This window comes from Martes martes, assembly GCF_963455335.1.
Source record: "Martes martes genome assembly, chromosome: 7".
NCBI classification, from domain to species: Eukaryota; Metazoa; Chordata; class Mammalia; order Carnivora; family Mustelidae; genus Martes; species Martes martes.
Window position 1 is genome coordinate 79,752,326 of NC_137894.1, and position 18,174 is coordinate 79,770,499.

The following is an 18,174-nucleotide window of genomic DNA, read 5'->3' on the forward strand; positions in this document are numbered from 1 at the left end:
TGCAGCCATCAGCAAAGTTAATTTTAGAATATTTCATAACACCATGAAATCACTGTATCCTTAAGTACTTTGACTTAATAGAGAAGATGCTTATTCCACCATTAATAATTTTATTCTTACCATGGTTCTCTTTATAAAGTTAATCACTTATCACGTAACATGAGTATTCAAGTATTTTTAAAGAAAACTTATAAAAACAAAAGAACCCTAACAGTGTAAAACAATAACAGCAGAATATTTTACAACCCCAAACAAATACCATTGCTATTAGCATTTCCCTCCCAATGATCTGGCTCCCTTGCTCCAGGCTCTGGATAATCACCAATTTACTTTTTGTTCTATAGGCTTGCCTGTTCTAGATTTTTTATTTATATAGACTTGTACAATATGTGGTCTTTTATGGCTTTATTTTTTTACTTAGCATAATATTTTCAAGATTCATCCATGTTATAGCATGTGTCAGTACTTCTTTCCTTTTTTTTTTTTTTTCCCCATGATGTCTGCAGCTTTCTTTGAATTGGTTATTAGGCCAGGAAGGAGGAGGGAGAGGAGAGGGAAGGAGAGGAGGGAGGGAGGGGGAAAGAGTAAGAACAAGGGGGAGGGGGAGGACAGGGGAAAAAGGAGAGAGGAGGGGAGAGGGGAACGGGGAGGGGGAGAAATTTTTGCTTGAAATGTTGAATGTTTGACAGCTTTCATAATAAAAACAGTTGGGGTTGGGGGGAGTGGAGAAGGCAGCCAGAAAGGAATGAAAGCAGGACCCTGGCCCAGAGGGGGTGCTTGGGAAAGCTGCTGCAGGTGAGAGGAGAGCCTGCCACCCTTCTCCTGGGGCCTGGGGCCTGAGGCCTGGGCAAGGAGGGCAACCAGGGGACAGAGCGGGTATGCGCTGGACACCCAAATACAATGGGTAAAATGTGAGTAGGGTTCTGGGTACAACACTGTTCCGGACAAAACGAAACTCCACCAGAGATCCCGACACTTATTTCAGGGATTAGCACTGTTTTCCTTCAGAATGACACAGGTATGGGAGGGGTTAGGAGCAGGACCCTGGAAGCAGAGAGCTGCCCAGAGCAGAACTCAGGAAACCTGCAAACCCTCAGATCTGGTCAGACGCAGTCCCCAGGTTAGGGTCAGTTCCGCCGTGTCACACAAACACCAGAAGGACATGCCAGCCTGAGCCTGGTCTGGACAAGAGCCAGAGCCCCCCCTACCCCCACCCCGAGCCTCCTTGGCGGGCCTGGGGCCCTGAGGACCCCACACCATACAGGCCCATGCCATCCCAGACTGGGAGGCCTGGCCTCTCCACTCAGGTCTGTGTCTTGGTTACTAAGTGCCCAGAGTGGTGACCTCATCAGCACAGAGAGAAGACCAGCCCCCGTTCTGCAGAAGCCAGAGTAGAAAGAGAAGAGGGGATCGGCACCAGCCAGTGGAAGGTGCCTGCAAGCACCCTACAAGTAGGGAAGAAGCTGAGGCTTAGAGAGCAGGAATGGCCCTAATCACCTACTCCTGTACCACTGGTGAAATCTGCAGGCAGAACAGGGGTCAGACAGACCCCAGGTGGGAACCCAGAGTCCCTCTTCCTGGCTGTATGCCCTGGGCAGGTCACCCAGCATCTCTGAGCCCAATGGCTGCTCTGTAAAACAGGCTTGCCTATAACATCCACATACAGAGGCCCATGGGAGCAGCTGGTGAGCATGCATTTAGAGCAGTGCTTCCCACCTTGAGTTTATTTCCTGGCTGTGTCAATGTCCTATGGCCACTATAACAGATGACCACAAAACAGGGGCTTCCGGTGACAGAATTTTATCCTCTCTCAGTTCTAGAGGCTCAAGGTGATGCTGGGCCACACTTCCTCCGAAGGCTCCAGGAGTTCTTAGGGGCCCATGTTCCCAGGCCTGCGGCCGTATCCCTACAACCTCTGCCTGTCCACTCATGGCCCCTATTGTGTCTCTCCTTTTCTTCAAGGACACCTGTCATTGGATTGCAGGCCCACCCTAAATCCAAGCTGACCTTGTCTTGAAATCCTTAACTAAGTACATCTGCAAAGACCCTAGTCCCAAATAAAGCCCCATTCTTCCCCCCCGCCCTTAAGATTTTTATTTTTTTAAGTAATCTTTACACCAGTGTGGGGCTGGAACTCATGACCCTGAGATCAAAAGTCATAGGATCTACCAACTGAGCCAGTCAGGAGCCACAATAAAGCCACTTTCTGAGGTTCTAGATGGACAAGAATGGGGGTGGGGGTAGCTATATCATCTCCGAATTTCATTTCTGGACAATAAGGGACTCTTTAAAATATCTGTTAGAAAAAGGGGTGGGAGCCGGCCATGATCAGGAGGCAGGGAGAAGACGAAACTGACCCAGATAGATGTTTACTTAAATCTAGAAAAATACGGAGAGCCCTTCTGAGGGAAAGACAGCAGAATGACTCCCCCATTCATAGTTCAAACTCTAAAAAGACTCTTCCAACCAACCCAGGCAATGGGAGCGCAGGAAGCACACTCCCCACGGGCGTTGGGGGGCAGCCCTGCCTCTGAGCCCGGCCAGTGAGGCCCGCCAGCCGCAGGGCCCGGGCTGCGATAGATCCGGCCCCGTGACCCCCTGAGGCCCACGGTGACACGGTGCAAGGCAGACGGATCTCCTGCCCTCTCAATCCATCCTAGGGGAAAAGCCATTTTTGAGAAACGGAGGGCAGGGGAGCTCGGGGTGCAAAGCCGTTCTCAGGGGTCCCGTGGGAAGTACGACCCATTCACAGCACCTGAGCGGTGGGCGCCACGCGCCTTCACAGGGACTTGGAGAGCAGCGGCGGGCCTGCTCACGGAGTGGCTTACCTGAGGGACCGGGAACAGCAGGGCCCCCCGCGGCCACCAGCGGCACACGCGTAAGGAGAGCCACCTGCAAAGGCGAGAACTTTCCGCCCAAGGTGGTTCTTCTCCCTGAACTGACGGCTCTGCGGCAGCACAGGAGATGGTTCCCGCTTGAGAGGACGCACTTGCTGCTCCTCACCTGGAGACCGAGTCAGCTGGCTGCGGCCGGGAGATGAGGCTCGATGTTCCGGGGCGGCCGCCGGCGTCCTCAGATTCGGATCATTGGACCATACCGTGCTGGTGCAGAAGCTGGGCCTGGGGCGGGAACGGCAGGCGGGCCAGCCAATTATTTGGCAATAATTTTATTGCCAAATTATGTTCTGCTAAGTGGTTATACCACGTGTTGTTTACCTTTTCATTAGTTGATGGACATTTGGGTTAATGATACCTTTTGGCTATTATGAATAAGGCAGCTTGGAACGTTTGTATGAACATTCTTGTGTGGCATCATATTTTGTTTTCTTGGGTATAATATACCTAGGAGTAAAACTGCTAGGTGATGTGGTAACTCCATGCTTAACATTTTGATGCACTACCAAACTGTTTTTCTAAAGTGGCTGCATGATATCAGTTCTCATCAGCAGTGTTTGAGGGTTCTAATCTCTCCATGTTCTTGGCAAAACTTTTTACTATCTGTCTTTCTGGTTATAGCCATTCTAGTGGGTATGAAGTAGTATCGATGCCAGTTGTGGTTTTGATTTGCATTTCATTAATGGATAACAAATATTGAGCATCTTTTCATGTGTTTATTGGCCATTTGTGTATCTTCTTTGGAGAAATGTCTTTTCAAATCCTTTGTCCATTTTTTTCAGTTGCATTATTTATTTATTGTTAAGTTGTAAGAGTTCTTTATATATTCTGAATACAGATATCTTTGAATTGATTGAGTAGAAAATATCTTTGATTGAACTAATTGAATACAAGTACAAATACCTATCAGATATTATTTGAAAATATTTTCTGTCATTCAGTGGGAGAAATTTTCACTTTCCTGACAGTGTTCTTTGAATCATGATAGTTTGTTGTTTTTTTTTCAGATTTTATTTATTTATTTGACAGAGAGAGATTACAAGTAGGCAGAGAGGCAGGCAGAGAGAGAGGGGGAAGCAGGCTCTCCACTGAGCGGAGAGCCCAACTCGGGGCTCGATCCCAGGATTCTGGGATCATGACCTGAGCCGAAGGCAGAGGCTTTGACCCACTGAGCCACCCAGGCGCCCCTCCAGTACTCTTTTAAAAAAGAATCAGTGAAGATGTTTTACTCTGCTCCCGTAGGCCTTCCTGAGCCTTGGTTAGACATTCTTGAGAGGTAGTAGTGGCACAAACTGAGTTTTCAAAATTGTTTTGGTTCCTTTGTTTTGCTTTTAAATAAAAAGGATTTGTTGTTGTTGTTATTTTGCTTTTGAATAAAAGGATTAGGAGGGAACTATTTCAAGCTGCTTTTTCCTGAGACAGTGAGTGGAATCTGGTCTATCGTTAGTAATATTGAGTGCACTGAAGTCTACTAAGGACAAAACTCATGTTAAGAAGTTGTATCTTGAAGGGCGCCTGGGTGGCTCACTCGTTTAAGCGTCTACCTTTGGCTCAGGTCATGATCCGGGGGTCCTGGGATTGAGCCCCACATCGGGCTCCCTCCTCAGTGGGAAGCCTGCTCTACCTTTCTCTCTGCCACTCCTTCTGCTTGTACTCTCTCCCACTTTCTCTCTATCAAATAAATAAATAAAATCTTTGGGAAAAAAAAAAAGAAGTTATATCTTCAGCCTAAGTCCTAATACATGAAGTAAAGTAAAGTTTGGCACACTCCTGCATGGGACCATCCACTAGCATGTCTTCACTGCTTTAGTGCAATGCTTCTCCAAGTGTGTTTCCTGGACCAGCAATATAAACATCACCTGGGAACTTGTTAAAAATCCAAATTGTGGGCCCACCCCAGACTACTGGATCAGAAAGTCTGAGTGGAGGTTCAGCAGTCTGTGTTTTAACAAGCCTTGTGGATGATTTGGATGCGTGCTTAGATCAGAGACCCACTACTTAATGCATGAGGAAAGCTAGGAAGCTGCCCTGTGGCCAGAGAGATGGTTGTGTATCCCGCTAGGATGGAATTAGTGCCCTCTGAAGCTGGAGAGGGGGGGGTAGTCAGGCCATTCCAGAGACTGGCATTGAGGGGCCAGGGGACAGTAAGGCTGGCTTTAAACTCCATCTTTGTATTGATGGCTTGGAAAGAGTACCGTAAGTCAGCACTGTTCAGTAGAATGTTGTGTCACCGCAGAAATGTTCTGTACCTGTACCATCCAGTACAACATGTGGTTTTTTCAAAACTGGAAACCTGATTAGTATAAAGGAGCAAATGAGGAATTTAATCTCAATTCATTCGATTCGCCAGATGATGCTGGTGGTCACCATATTAGATAGCACAGCTCTGGCTCCTGCTTAATCACAGGGACCGCTCTCTTAAGATAGACTGGTTTGCAAGTCAGGGTCTGTGATTCAGAGCTGGCCATGATTGCCATTTTAAGGGAATACCTATCAAGAAAAAATACCATTTCCCAAAAAAAAGCAATATTTTAAACCTGGGATAATCATGAGTGAGTACAAGCATTACCAGTGCTAAGGTTTTTAAAATTATTATTATATTTGGTGACTGAGAACAAATAGCTGGTTGCTGAATTCTTGCTGTAATTCTGGGGAGAGAGTCAGTGACCACATAAACCACAGAAATAAAGATTAGAATTTAATTTAAACTGGTGACTACACAGGACTCCAACAGTACTGTGAGATGGCTCCATTTAGGATCACAGTAGCAAAAAAAAGAGACAAGAGGAAAGAAGAGAGTACTATGGGCAAGAAAATAGAATCTGTCCCACTCAGAGGATGCCTTGTCATCTAAGACTTATTTTGGGGTTAGTGAGTTTTAAACATTCTTTCTGAGAACTATTTTTAATCTTAGTTTCCAAATCTTAAATTTGGAGATCAGTCTCATGCTGTCTGGGCTGCAAGAAGCATCTCGAGATCACATTTCAAAACAAAAAGCCAACCCAGTTAGCTTCCCTGGGGGCCATTTCGCAAGAGAGGACAGCTACTATTGAGGACCCGGTCATCACTGCTTCACTTGACAAATCTTGAGTCCTTTCAGATGTGAATTTAACTCTGTTTACTATTTCTCCCTCTATGATTTTTTTAATGCTGTAAACATCTCTGACCATTGAAAACAATTAAAAACACATATAATCAAAAAGAAAGGGGAGAAGATCATGAGTAAGTCCATGAATTACCGACACATTCCATTAGGTTTATTTCTTTTTAGACTTCACGTATCTGTCTGTATCTAACTATGTCTGCAGATATCTCTACATGTACCTATATCCTTGGGATAATACTGTATATGCCATGTTATAACTTGATTTTTTACTTAACAGGGTAGTACTTACATACCTATAGCCTCATTTGTGGATCTACAATAATTGATTTAAGTAGTTCCCCCTTGATAGATTTGTAGCTTGTTTTCAGTGATTTGCTTCTATAAACATTACCCTGAACATCCTATCACACATTGTTGTGCTGTTACTTAATTATTTCCTCAGGATAAACTTATAGAAGTACAATTGATGGATTCAAAGGGCATGCATATTATTGTTTTTGATACACGTATCAAATGAGCTATCATCTGTAAAGGCTGAGGTAGTCTATTCCCTCTATGTTTGAAGAATGAATTGTTCTGGTTGGCAAAATTCCCCCAGACCACAACCTTTTTGTTTTTTTTCTTTAAGAAGCACCGTCCAGGGGGTACCTGGGTGGCACAGTGGATTAAGCATCTGACTCTTGGTTTTGGCTCAGGTTGTGATCTCAGGGTCATGAGATCAAGTCCACATCAGGCTCCACACTCAGTGCAGAGTCTGCTTGAGACTCTCTCCCTCTGCCCCTCCCCCACTCATGTGTACACACACGTGTGTGTGCTCGCTCTCTCTCTCATAAATAAATCTCAAATAAATAAATAAATAGATAGATAGATAGATAGCACAGTCCTCGACTCAGAGCCTTCCTGCTCAGCCTTGTATGGCCAGAGCCGTCTCCCCGACCTGTTCCCAAGCTTGCGGCCAGAGCATCTGCTAGCTCTGCTAAGTGCATGTGACCCAGTGTCTTATTCTCATCCTTGTACTTTTTTCTCTTTTCCAGAGTGAACTAGATGTATCCTTTTTCAAAGCTGTGAGCCAGGTTTTCCTCAGTACTTGGCAAAGCATAGGCTAGTCCCAATCAGGTAAGTGCCATGGGCCAAGAAAAGGATGCAGCAGAATCCAGAATCCAGAATGCTAATTATCCATCAACAGTCAGAGGTGCGGGAACTTTGCAGAAACACCCTTTTCTTTTTTTCACCCTTTGCCCTTTTTTACAAAGATGATTCTTATATGTTTCAGACAGGGCAATGCTGTGGTCGTAGTTGATAATAACTGGTCTAACAATGTAACTTCTTTTGAGTATATAGAATAGACCTTTACAGAATTTGAGTAACACAACTAGAAAGTCCTTGGTCCTCCTAGAGAGGATGGATTTTCATGGCTCCAGGTCTAAATCTCCAGAAGTGCCTCACATCATCAGAATAAAGCCTTCAAGGATGATAAACTGGAGGGTTAAATAATTGCCTGGCTTGTATACATTTACTTTTATAGCAGAGAAAGCTCTATTTTTCTTTTCTTTCTTACCCTTTTATTTATTTATTTTTTAAAAACAGATTTTATTTATTTATTTGACAGAGAGATCACAGGTAGGCAGAGAGAGAGAGACGAGGAAGCAGCCTCCCCACGGAGCAGAGAGCCCGATGCAGGACTCGATCCCAGGACCCTGAGATCATGGCCTGAGCCGAAGGCAGAGGCTCAACCCACTGAGACACCCAGGCGCCCTTTCTTAACCCTTTCAAATCAAAGTATGCAAGGTCCCCCCCCCACCCCAAACAGTTTTTGCTTCAAATACTGTAGGCCTGTGGATTTTGGCAGGGGCCTCTGGGTTCTTTATGAATGCTCTGGAGGCAAGTTGACTTTTAAGTTAATTTTTACTTCAAAAATCTGCTTGAAAGCAATAATGAAAGAGTCCTTTGTGAAAACATCTGGCTTAAGTAACAAATATTACTTAAAATAGTAACAAATATAATAAATACATTAATTATAACAGGTTTCTATAGACGTATATATACATTAGACATCAGTATATCTGGGGGAAAGGGCCACTTAGCTTTTACTCTTGATAGAAAATGTCATCACATTGATAAACTCCATTTCCAGGCTGTATCTGGCAGCCTCTTTAAATTAACTGGGAAAATCTGAGTGCCCTCTAGTGGTGAGTGACCTAAATCTATGATCCCTTTGACCTAGGACGTCCAAGTCTGTATATCAAGGGGTATTTTTATTCAGCATGTTATATTCCATTTTAACTAAACCTTTTAAAGCAATTCAGAATAGATCTCCTCTTCTTGTACAGGGGAATAAGAAAAATGCCTTTGGACTTAAAAAGTCATCAGGAAGATAGGAAAAGCTGTTAGACACTTCACCAGGAGTACAGAAACCCAAATTCTGCTTTTGAACTGCCACAAACTGTAGGTGTTGGACAAGACACATAAACCCTTCATCTCAGAATAACAGGATTAGACTAGAAGAGCTTTAACAGCCTCTCAGCCTTAATATTTGATGTTGCCATGACTCTGGGTAACTGAGCTGAGTTACCTAGAGTTACACCTGGAATAGGAAAAGACACTTTAACTAGTCTCGAAGTTCAGAGAATTAAAGTGAAGCAGATATAACAGGGTATGTATTATAGCTGAACTAGTTGTATTGATGTATCTTACATATTGATTAAATGTTTATTAGAAGTAGAGACAGGCTTGTCTTTAGAGCCCTCTGGTTTGCACCATTTAGAGAAGGGAACTGAATCTGCCCAGAGCTAGAAGTGTAAGCCTTTGCTCAAGGCATAGTTTCACATGGACCTCCAGTGGCCTAAAAGTGAAGCAGGTAGCCGGGCAGGTAGGCTATGGGGTACCCTCTCTTCTATTAACATTCTTAAAAGGTTTTCACCCTTAGCCATCTGAAAACAATCCAATTAAAACCCACACCTTTACTCTGCCTCATACATAGTTCTTTCTAACTATCACATGTCTGAGAAGGACCTCTCCACACCAATTTCGTAACAGTAAGAAGGGAACCTTTTAGAGGTGCAGCCTCAGTTTCCTGCCCCTCTGTGTAGGGCCGGAAATGCTCCACACCACCGCCCTGGGAGCATGACCCCAGCATTGCTGAGCAGCTAACATGGGTCAGGGCTGCTTGGCCAGGAAAGCTTCCTTCAGCCTTGAAAGTCTGAAAACAGGCAGCTGATAGAATTGTAACCTAGAGCTGGTTCTCCCAACACTCACAACCCCTATCTTTGTGTTAGCTCAGGCTTCAGAAAGCCTCCCTTGTCCACCCACATGGAATAGACGCGCTTTAAGGCTTGGCTTTGGTGCAGCCCCAGGAAGATGGAAGGCAAAACCTTGTAGAATTCCCAAGAAGCCCTTTACTTGCCATCTTTTTCTCCAGAAGCTTCACTCCCCTGAAGCGTTCCAAGAATGGGGCAGCTTTCCAGAGTCCACATGATTAAACTTTGAGAAATAAAATGAACCATTTATATGCAAGTGGTTAGAAGGGGCTTATTCTACTGCTAGTAAGACCGACATCACAGAACAAGACAGATGGCATTTTAAAAAGAAATGACCTGGGATGCCTGGGTGGCTCAGTTGGTTAAGTGTCTGACTCTTAGTTTCGGCTCAGGTCATGACGTCAGGTTTCTGGGATCAGGCCCTGAGCCCCACATTGCACTGGGCTCTGCACTCAGCAGGGAGTCTGCTTCCCATCTCTCTCTCACTCTGCCCCTCCCATGGCACTCATGCTCTCTCTCTCTCTAGAATAAATAAATAAATCTAAAGAAAGAGAGAGAGGGAGGGAGGGGGGCAGGAAAGAAGGGAGGGAGGAAGAAAGGGAGGAAGGAAGGAGGAAGGAAGGAAGGGAGAGAGGAATGACCCAAGTACAAGAAATTAGGACAGAAATTCTGGCTTCTTGAAAACGCTTCTACTAAGTGGCAACTCGGTGTTGCAGTTGGTGTCAGGTGGGGCAGACCCTTGGGGCCGGGCGTGTCAGTGACCTAAATCATTCATCTGCCGTGCATAAGTTCCTGCACACTCTTCACATTCTCCTTTACCCACTGGGCTGAAATGTGGCCTGAGGACTCCTGAGGCCCTGCTTCTATAGAGAAAGTTTGCCCTAGTACATCCTTTAGTAGACTTATTTAAGATTTCAAGTTCTGGGGGCTCCTGGCTGGATCAGTCGGTAGAGCATGGGACTCTTGATCTTGAGATCATGAATTTGAGCCCCGTGTTGGGGAGTAGATTGTACTTAAAATAATAATTTTTTAAAATCTAAAAAAAGCCCAGGGGATGCCTGGGTGGCTCAGTGGGTTGAGCCTCTGCCTTCGGCACAGGTCATGGTCTCAGAGTCCTGGGATCCAGCCCCACGTTGGGCTCTCTGCTTAGTGGGGAGCCTGCTTCCCCCTCTCTCTCTGCCTGCCTCTCTGCCTACTTGTGATCTCTGTCAAATAAATAAATAAAATCTTAAAAATAAATAAATAAATAAAAATGTTAAAAACCCAGAAAGACTTCAAATTCCATGAATTAAAATGGTTTTTAGGAATCAACTAATGAGCTTCCCAAAATGTACGTGTTCAGTTCTGTAGCCCCAGATTTGCTGAATTCTCCAGACAATTCATAATTCAAAGGCACTGTCTCCACCCCAACTGGTAAATAGGGGAATGGCGCCCGTGAATGGTGCTATGGGGGAGATGTCCATCTCCTCCTCAGTTCAGGGCACACCTACTAATGTATGAATGTACAGAAAACCTTAACTACTTTTTTGGTATTTGGTGCCTTTATAGTGGCTTAAAGACTTGGTTTGTTTGGGCTAGAGTGGAATCCAGCAATACTACCTTTAGATTTGGACACTCAGGATCCCTTTCCTGGGCCATGGGCCTTAGGGAACCCCATCTGGCTTTCCTTCAGCAGCGTCCCTCTCCATGGGATCAAGATGCTTATCCAGAGCCTGCAGGGCCCTAATCTACTTCTTGACCATCCTCCAGCTACCTGGGTCCCCAGAACTCATGGGGTGCCCATATACCAGGGCCTGTTGCTAGGTAGGGCTTGTACAGACCTCTCCCCATGACTGGGGACAGGAATGACAGAGAGCCTGGGATGGTAACCCACATACACACATGGGGAAAAAAGTGAGGAGCAGGCTAGAACCTCTCTTTACCTACCTACCCCACAAATATAGGGTAGGCCTAGAATCCAGAATGTTTTCTCTGATTCCAAAATCATTTTTTAAAGCTTTTATTTATTTATTTGCCTGAGAGAGAGCATGAGCAGGAAGGAGGGGCAGAGGGAGAAGCAGGCGCCCCACTGAGGAGGGAGCCCCATGCCAGACTCAATCCCAGTACCATGGGATCATGACCTGAGCCAAAAAGAGTCACGTAACCACCTGAGCCATCCCGGCATCTCCCAAAATCTTTTAAATAGATTATTTAGGACATTCTTTTAAAAATTCTAGAATTCTTTTAAAATATTCATTTAAAACATTCTAGAAATCTTTTAAATAGATTCTTTAGAACACAAATAGAATCTTTAGAACATTCGTGTTTTCATTTCCTAAGTCCTTAAAACCCAAAAGCCTGAGCAATTAATTCTAGAATGTTAAAGCTCACATGGGTGATGTGAAAGTACCTCTTTATTGTAATTGAAGGTGAGGGAGAAGGAAGGGCCTCCGTTGCTTCTTGTGCTCTGTGACTCAGCTAGCTGTCTTCCATGGTGCTCTGTGGAGGGACAAAGGCACCCAGGCAACAGTATTCAGCACCACTGAGATTTGCACTCAGGCCCTGAGCAGGACCCAGAGCCCACTGTGGGGCATCAGCCTCTCCTTCCGTCATTACTTTCCTAAAATCCTAAACACCTTAAGGTCCAGAAACCAGAATAGGTCTTCTCTGAATAGGAGCTAACTTCACACTGACTTAATGAGAAATCACAAAAGTACGTGTGTTCAACTAGGGGCTAGGGAAATACTGGCAAGAAGAACAAAGAATCTCTCCAAGAAAGCCATCCAACACTGAAGCGGTAGCTTCTAAATAAACTGAAATTGTCTCCATGTTCTCTTAGAAAGGTCACGATAATTAAGTCATTACCAAAGGATTTCTTATGAGGTATGATGGAGTATGTGATTACCTCAGCAATGACTTGATAATGTCAGGTAGAAGTAAACTAGCTCCCCTCTCCCTGACGATTACTTAGGATTTGAGTACTTTGGAGCTAGAAGAAAACTCTACCATCATCAGGTTAAAAACCTCATTTTTTAGATGAAAAGGCTGAAGCCCAGAGGGGTTCTATGACGTGTCCTAAGTGATAGAGGTACTTTGGGGCAGAACTGGTACCAGTCTCTGGGTTTCCAGGGCTATAAAATTAGATATAGGGGTACCTGGGTGGCTCAGAGGTTAAGTGTCTGCCTTTGGCTCAGGTCATGATCCCGGGGTCCTGGGATCGAGCCCCACATTGGAATCCCTGCTCAGCAGGCAGCCTGCTTCTCTCTCTGCCTGCTGCTCCCCTTGTTTCTGCTCTCTGTCAGAGAAGTAAATAAAATCTTCAAATAATAAGAAGATTAAATTTGACACATTTTTAAAAAATGTGTTATCTGGAGTAGATTGTGACAATTTAGTTCCTAACAAAACATTTGTAAAGTGCCTGTCCCTGTGCTCTCTTGGTGTTGTCAAAATTATTCCTAAAGTAAGAAAGAAGTTTTGAAGAAACATTAGAAAAGGAGGCGTCAGATATGATGAAAGAGAGTATCTGAATGTCTTAATAAGAGCATACTCTACAAAAGTGGAGTTCACATATCGTTTAATTTCTTTTTTTCAAATAGGCTCCACTCCCATCATGGATGCAGGGCTTGAACTCATGACCCTGAGATCAAGACCTGAGCTGAGATCAAGAGTCGGACACCCAACCAACTAAGCCACCCAGGCACCCCTGCATGTAGTAATTTCTGAACACCTTTTTCTGAAAGCAGGGCTGCAAAGGGTGAGAGCTAGCCCATGTAGCTTGTCCAGTCTTTGGGAAGGGCAGGTACTGACAAGCAAGGGGGCCAAAACCATCCCAGCATAACTTCACTCAGTGCTGTCAAGAGTGAAGAGTCTCAAAATTATGAACAGTCCCTGAGGGAGTCAGCCATTTACCTGGGAAAGGGATGTTAAAGTTCTAGGTTGAACAGTTCTGCCTTCTGGGCTTTTCTGATTCTCACTGGCCTTTGCTGTCTCGGTATTTCCTTGAACTATGTCCTGTAGGTGCCATATGCATCCGCTCCTACCCCTCCCTACCAGGTCCCTCTGCCTTACCCCTGCTCCTTTCACTCCATGCTTCCAGGTTCTGTTTGTTTTACTCAGGAATGGTGACAGCCAAGTCAGGAGGAGCAACAGAGTTTAGGAGAAACAACAGAGAAAGTGATAGGCTCACCTGACCCAATGCTTTCATAATTATTTCACTTCATTATATTTTATAATGCTTTCATAAATATAGATTTAGTTTACATTAAAAACTTAAAAAAAATTACACCTGGCTGTCTTATTGCTCTCAGAATATGAATGGACCTTTAAGGAAAAACCCATTAAAAAAAAAATAATAAACTCCTTTTCAGTGACCTCATTAAGAAGGGACAATACCAAGCCTAAAAGTGGACAGCAGACTATCTTACAAGGAGAGTATTCCGAGGACTGTGCACAATCTTCATGAGGACAGTCTTCTATATAGGAGTATTCAATTTTCTGTGGGAAATGTGAACACAAAGTAGACAAACACAGTTTATCTAATTTCATGGCAAATTATATTAATTAAAGTATAAATACAAGAGCAAGTTTTTCCCCACCCCACTTTGTTTATCAAGAACTTTGCTTAGGTAGGATCTTAAAAAAAGAAAAAGAAAAAAAGAAGACGAGGGACCTGAGACCAAAATCTTGAGTTAGAGATTTTAGTTTCTAGGCTGGGCTCTGCCTGCCAGTTGCTTTTCACATCCCATTCGAATGTATGCTGCTCAATTTTCTCTTATTAAAGGATAAGTAGACCACCACAATGGTATTACAATACCACATTGAAAAAGTGACTTATGATCCAGAGACCAAAATGCCAATATAGGAACCAGAAACATTTCAAGCTCTTTAATTAAAAGATTGGTTTCAAGTGGCACTAATATTACTGGGGTCCTAAGATGTTCAGGTTCAATCCACATTACGTAGCAATTCAGAAAGGCTCTTGGGTTTCGGGATTGGGAAAAAATGGGGTTTTCTGATTCTGCTTTTTGGAAGGCTGTCTGTAGTTCATATCAATTGCAACTTTAGGGTGCCCAAGTTGCCTTAAGGATCTTTAAGTCAGTCAAGTTCAGTATAACCCAGAGGTTATTGAAATGGTCATTCTCAGATTACCATATTAACAGACCAATAGCCTGGAACTTTCTTGCTTCATTCTATTCCAGATGTCAGGGTTGAAGCATGTTTGCCTGTTTATTGCCATGGGGCTTTGCCTGGGCATCTTTTTGGTCCCTGACATGTAACCCAAATGCCATTACTATTGTATAAGTTGTTTATAAACCAAATCAAGATGTAAACAACAGCTGGATTCTTATTTTAAAGGAGTCACATGGGCACCTGGGTGGCTCAGTTGGTTAAGCGACTGCCTTCGGCTCAGGTCATGATCCTGGAGTCCCAGGATCGAGTCCCACATCGGGCTCCCTGCTCGGCAGGGAGTCTGCTTCTCCCACTGACCTCTCTCCTCTCATGCTCATTCTCTCTCTCTCTCTCTCAAATAAATAAATAAAATCTTTAAAAAAAAAAAAAAAATAAAGGAGTCACATGATTCCAGGGGGGGAAAACCAGCTTTCAGGAGTTTGCCTCACATTGGCTTTGGTCTGTGGTTTCCCATTATAATGCCAGAAAGCTACATGGTTATTAAGGGTTTGAATCAGCTACTCAGACAAGCAGTCACATGCCCACAGTCAAGAATGACCTCACTGAGCAACTCATGTTTCTAGGATGTTGGGAAATTCAGACTTGCTGAAAGACCTTGTCCTTACAGTGTGAGGATGTCAGTGGTTGATATGATTCAGCAGCACATTCTAATCTGAATTTCAAAACAATTGGTCTCTTGCTCAAGGGGACACCCGAATTTTAGATCATGTATTTGCCATAGCCTTCAGAGTAGCTTAATCCCTGAACCAGTTCAAATAGATTAAAATTAGATCTCCTTCTCTCTCCAAGAAAATCATCTTAGATGAGTTGGCATTTTCAACACACCAAGGCTTTCATTGCCCTTAGTGAATACGACAGGGGATTCTGCCTTAGTGAATATGACAGGGGGATTCTGCAGGCCAGTTTCACGTAGCCACCTATGCTCCCCAACTCCTCTTCTTTGTACCAAGCTGACATTTGTACTTTGTTTGGCTTCTGAGTTCTGGCTTCTGGGTCTGATTGAGCCTAATATTCTAGTCCCATCTGGTCATGGACAAAGCAATCATCTATATAATTGGAAAACATTATTAATAGGTATATCAGAGTAAAGCTTTTTTTTTTTCTTTTCTGGGTCATTTAAGGACAGTTCCCATGGGCTCCTGAAAAAGTTTATTCTGCTAGAGGACTATTTGCACAGAGCTTAATGAGATATTAATGCAGAGCCTAATAGAAACCTAAAAGTCATTGACAGGGTTGTCTCATTTTCTACACCTCATATTTCACTAAACAAACCCAATTCAGACTTGAACGTCTGAAATTATTGAAAAAAAAAATAAGGTGGTAATGATTCACTTTACAAAGATTCACTATTTAATTATGAACTTCCCTAGTGCATTTAAGTCACTCATTTGTTGAACTTTGTGTATTTGAAACAATCTGTTTCAATCAGCTGTTGTTGTTTTTGAACAGACCAGGATCATGTTCTTTAAATAGAAATGGAAATAAGTTATTAAAGGGTAGAATTCAGAATTACTCAATATTGTTATCATTTCATTCTAGTTCCCTTTCTCCTTTCACAAAAGAAAAGTTCTCTGAAGGGGCTCCTGGGGTGGGGGGAGGGAGGAGGAATTTGGCTCTTTACAGTTAGCTAGACCTCATAGGCTAACAACATTTTCATCTTCCTCCATGCCCTATACTGACTTTCCACTACGAACATCAGTACCCTGATTGGCTTTATAATTCTCAAACGAGTATTTTTAGAACTGTTCATTCATACAAGATAACTCTCATGAATTTCAGAATTTTTATCTACTTGGGAATTAGTCAGCATTGCCTTGCTTTCTTCATTCATATCTACTCTTGATGATTTTTTTCTTTAGTCTGAGAGAAAAGACAGTTTAAGACGTGAGGTTTGTGAAGTCATTTGGTTTGGGGTGGATGTTTGAGGGCTAAGGGAGGGGTATACTCAGTAGCCCCAGGCCCCTCCTGAGAAGTCTGGAAGTAGAACCATTGAGGCAAAGCTGTGGGCTTAAATTCCAGCTCTGGCAATTATCAGTCATGGGACTTTGGACAATGCCTTTGCGCCTATGTGCTCCCATGTAAAATTAGGACAATATGTAACATTTATATCATAGGGTTGTAGAGAAGACTGACAAATTATGTAAAACACTCAACACAATGCCTGGAACATCATGGCTATTACTGTTGATGTTATTAGTGTCTGGGACGACAACACTGTTCTTGTCAGGTCACACCCTTGCCAATGTTACTTGCTTTGTTCTCTAGTTCTTAGAGTTACTCCCTCTGGCTAAAAGGTGTAGTAGCTATTCTATTTCTGTACCTACTGGCCAGTTAACTTAACCAAGGTGAAGCTAGGTGTGTATGTGTATGTGAAGGTAATAATTTCTAACATGGACACCAATCTTAAATCTAATTTCAGAAGTTCTGTCTAAAAAAAAAACACCAAATACACTTCATGCTTAGACAAATTTACATGGGGAAAATGATAGGCTAAGTCATAAGTTATTACTTACTGTTACATGTTAACATTTTTGCTAACGCAAACTAATTTCCTTAATATGAACTTAGATAATGTTTAATTTGGATAAAGTGCACATCATTTTGGATGAGATGGTGTTAAATGGCTGCATTGTGGAAACAAATCGAGCAAGAATTCTTGCCCCTCTACTCATTCTTGATAAAATGTCAGAAAGCTGAATGACAGAAGGCTCTGCCAGACAACATCAACCTGTAGAAGTGGGAATATCTCTCAACATCTGTAGCCCCAAAAATGTGGAAGACTGCACACTGCAAAAGGGGGTGTCCTTCCAAAGACATTTTAAATAGGTGTTTTCCACAGTTCCTAAATGGAAAACAAAGGTGTATTTTAAAATATGGTCTACAAAGAAAAATTTTCTCTGAACTATTTTTATTTTTTTTATTTTTTAACCATAAGGTTTTATTTTTTAACCAGAAGCATTTTTTTCCCACCTGTTCAAATTTTTTTGAGTTCTGAGGGTAACTTTTTTGTTCTCTGCTTCCCTATGCACATTTAATTCAGGATTAGCAGCATGGGAAGAACATGTGACAACTATCAGCCAATAAAATTTTAAGCACACATAGTACTTTGAATGTTTTCTGAATGCTTTTTTTCCTTAAAATGTTTTAAGTCAAAACTTTACAAAATTGTATAACTAATAAAAATTGAGAATTAAATTTTATTTGCCAGTTTCTAAAAAGCCTGATAACCATATTATTTGCACTTGGCAATTACAATGTCATCATGTAATTAATTCACTTATAATGTTACTACCAAAAATGAATGGGTACACATTAAAAGAGCGGTCTTACAACCATCCTTTAGGCCGTATTGTAAATGGTTTGTCTTATTAGTAAACTTATTTGTAAGTGAAATTTACTTTAGTTCAAAGTCTAAAAATAGAATGCAAGAGAATATGTCTTTTGAGGTTGGCATGATATGAACCCTTCTCCCCTGCCTCCCTAACACATTCCTTCGACCCCTTCTCTTAGAATGTCCTGAAGCAAAGAAAACTAAGTCACTATAGAAAGCAATGGCCTGACCTTTCCAAACGTTCCTAGATGCTTTTGCTACTTTAGTCAACAGTAAAACATACAGAATTGTCTTTGGTAAAAGCATGTTTTATGTGCATATTGGGAAGGAAGGCAGATATAATGGAGGAAATAGAACTACAGTCTTGGTACATTAAGATATTGTACCATCCTATGGAATTCTAAGAGTCTTCATCTA

At 42.8% G+C, this 18,174-nt stretch overlaps 1 protein-coding gene across 3 annotated transcripts in view; it reads left to right on the forward strand.

The window, feature by feature from the left end:
- Window positions 1–18,174, forward strand: part of AP4S1 (adaptor related protein complex 4 subunit sigma 1) — a 55,524-nt gene that overhangs the window by 34,136 nt on the left and 3,214 nt on the right. Inside the window, exons 5-6 of one of the 3 annotated variants that reach the window (XM_080809063.1) lie at window positions 7,035–7,046; window positions 16,995–17,757. In XM_080809063.1, the coding sequence (XP_080665189.1) occupies window positions 7,035–7,046; window positions 16,995–17,123 (141 nt within the window). In that variant the 3' untranslated portion in view covers window positions 17,124–17,757. Of the gene's footprint in view, window positions 1–7,034; window positions 7,117–12,832; window positions 13,508–16,994; window positions 17,758–18,174 lie in introns of those variants that run through there. The other 2 variants (XM_080809061.1, XM_080809062.1) reach the window with 2 other exon arrangements.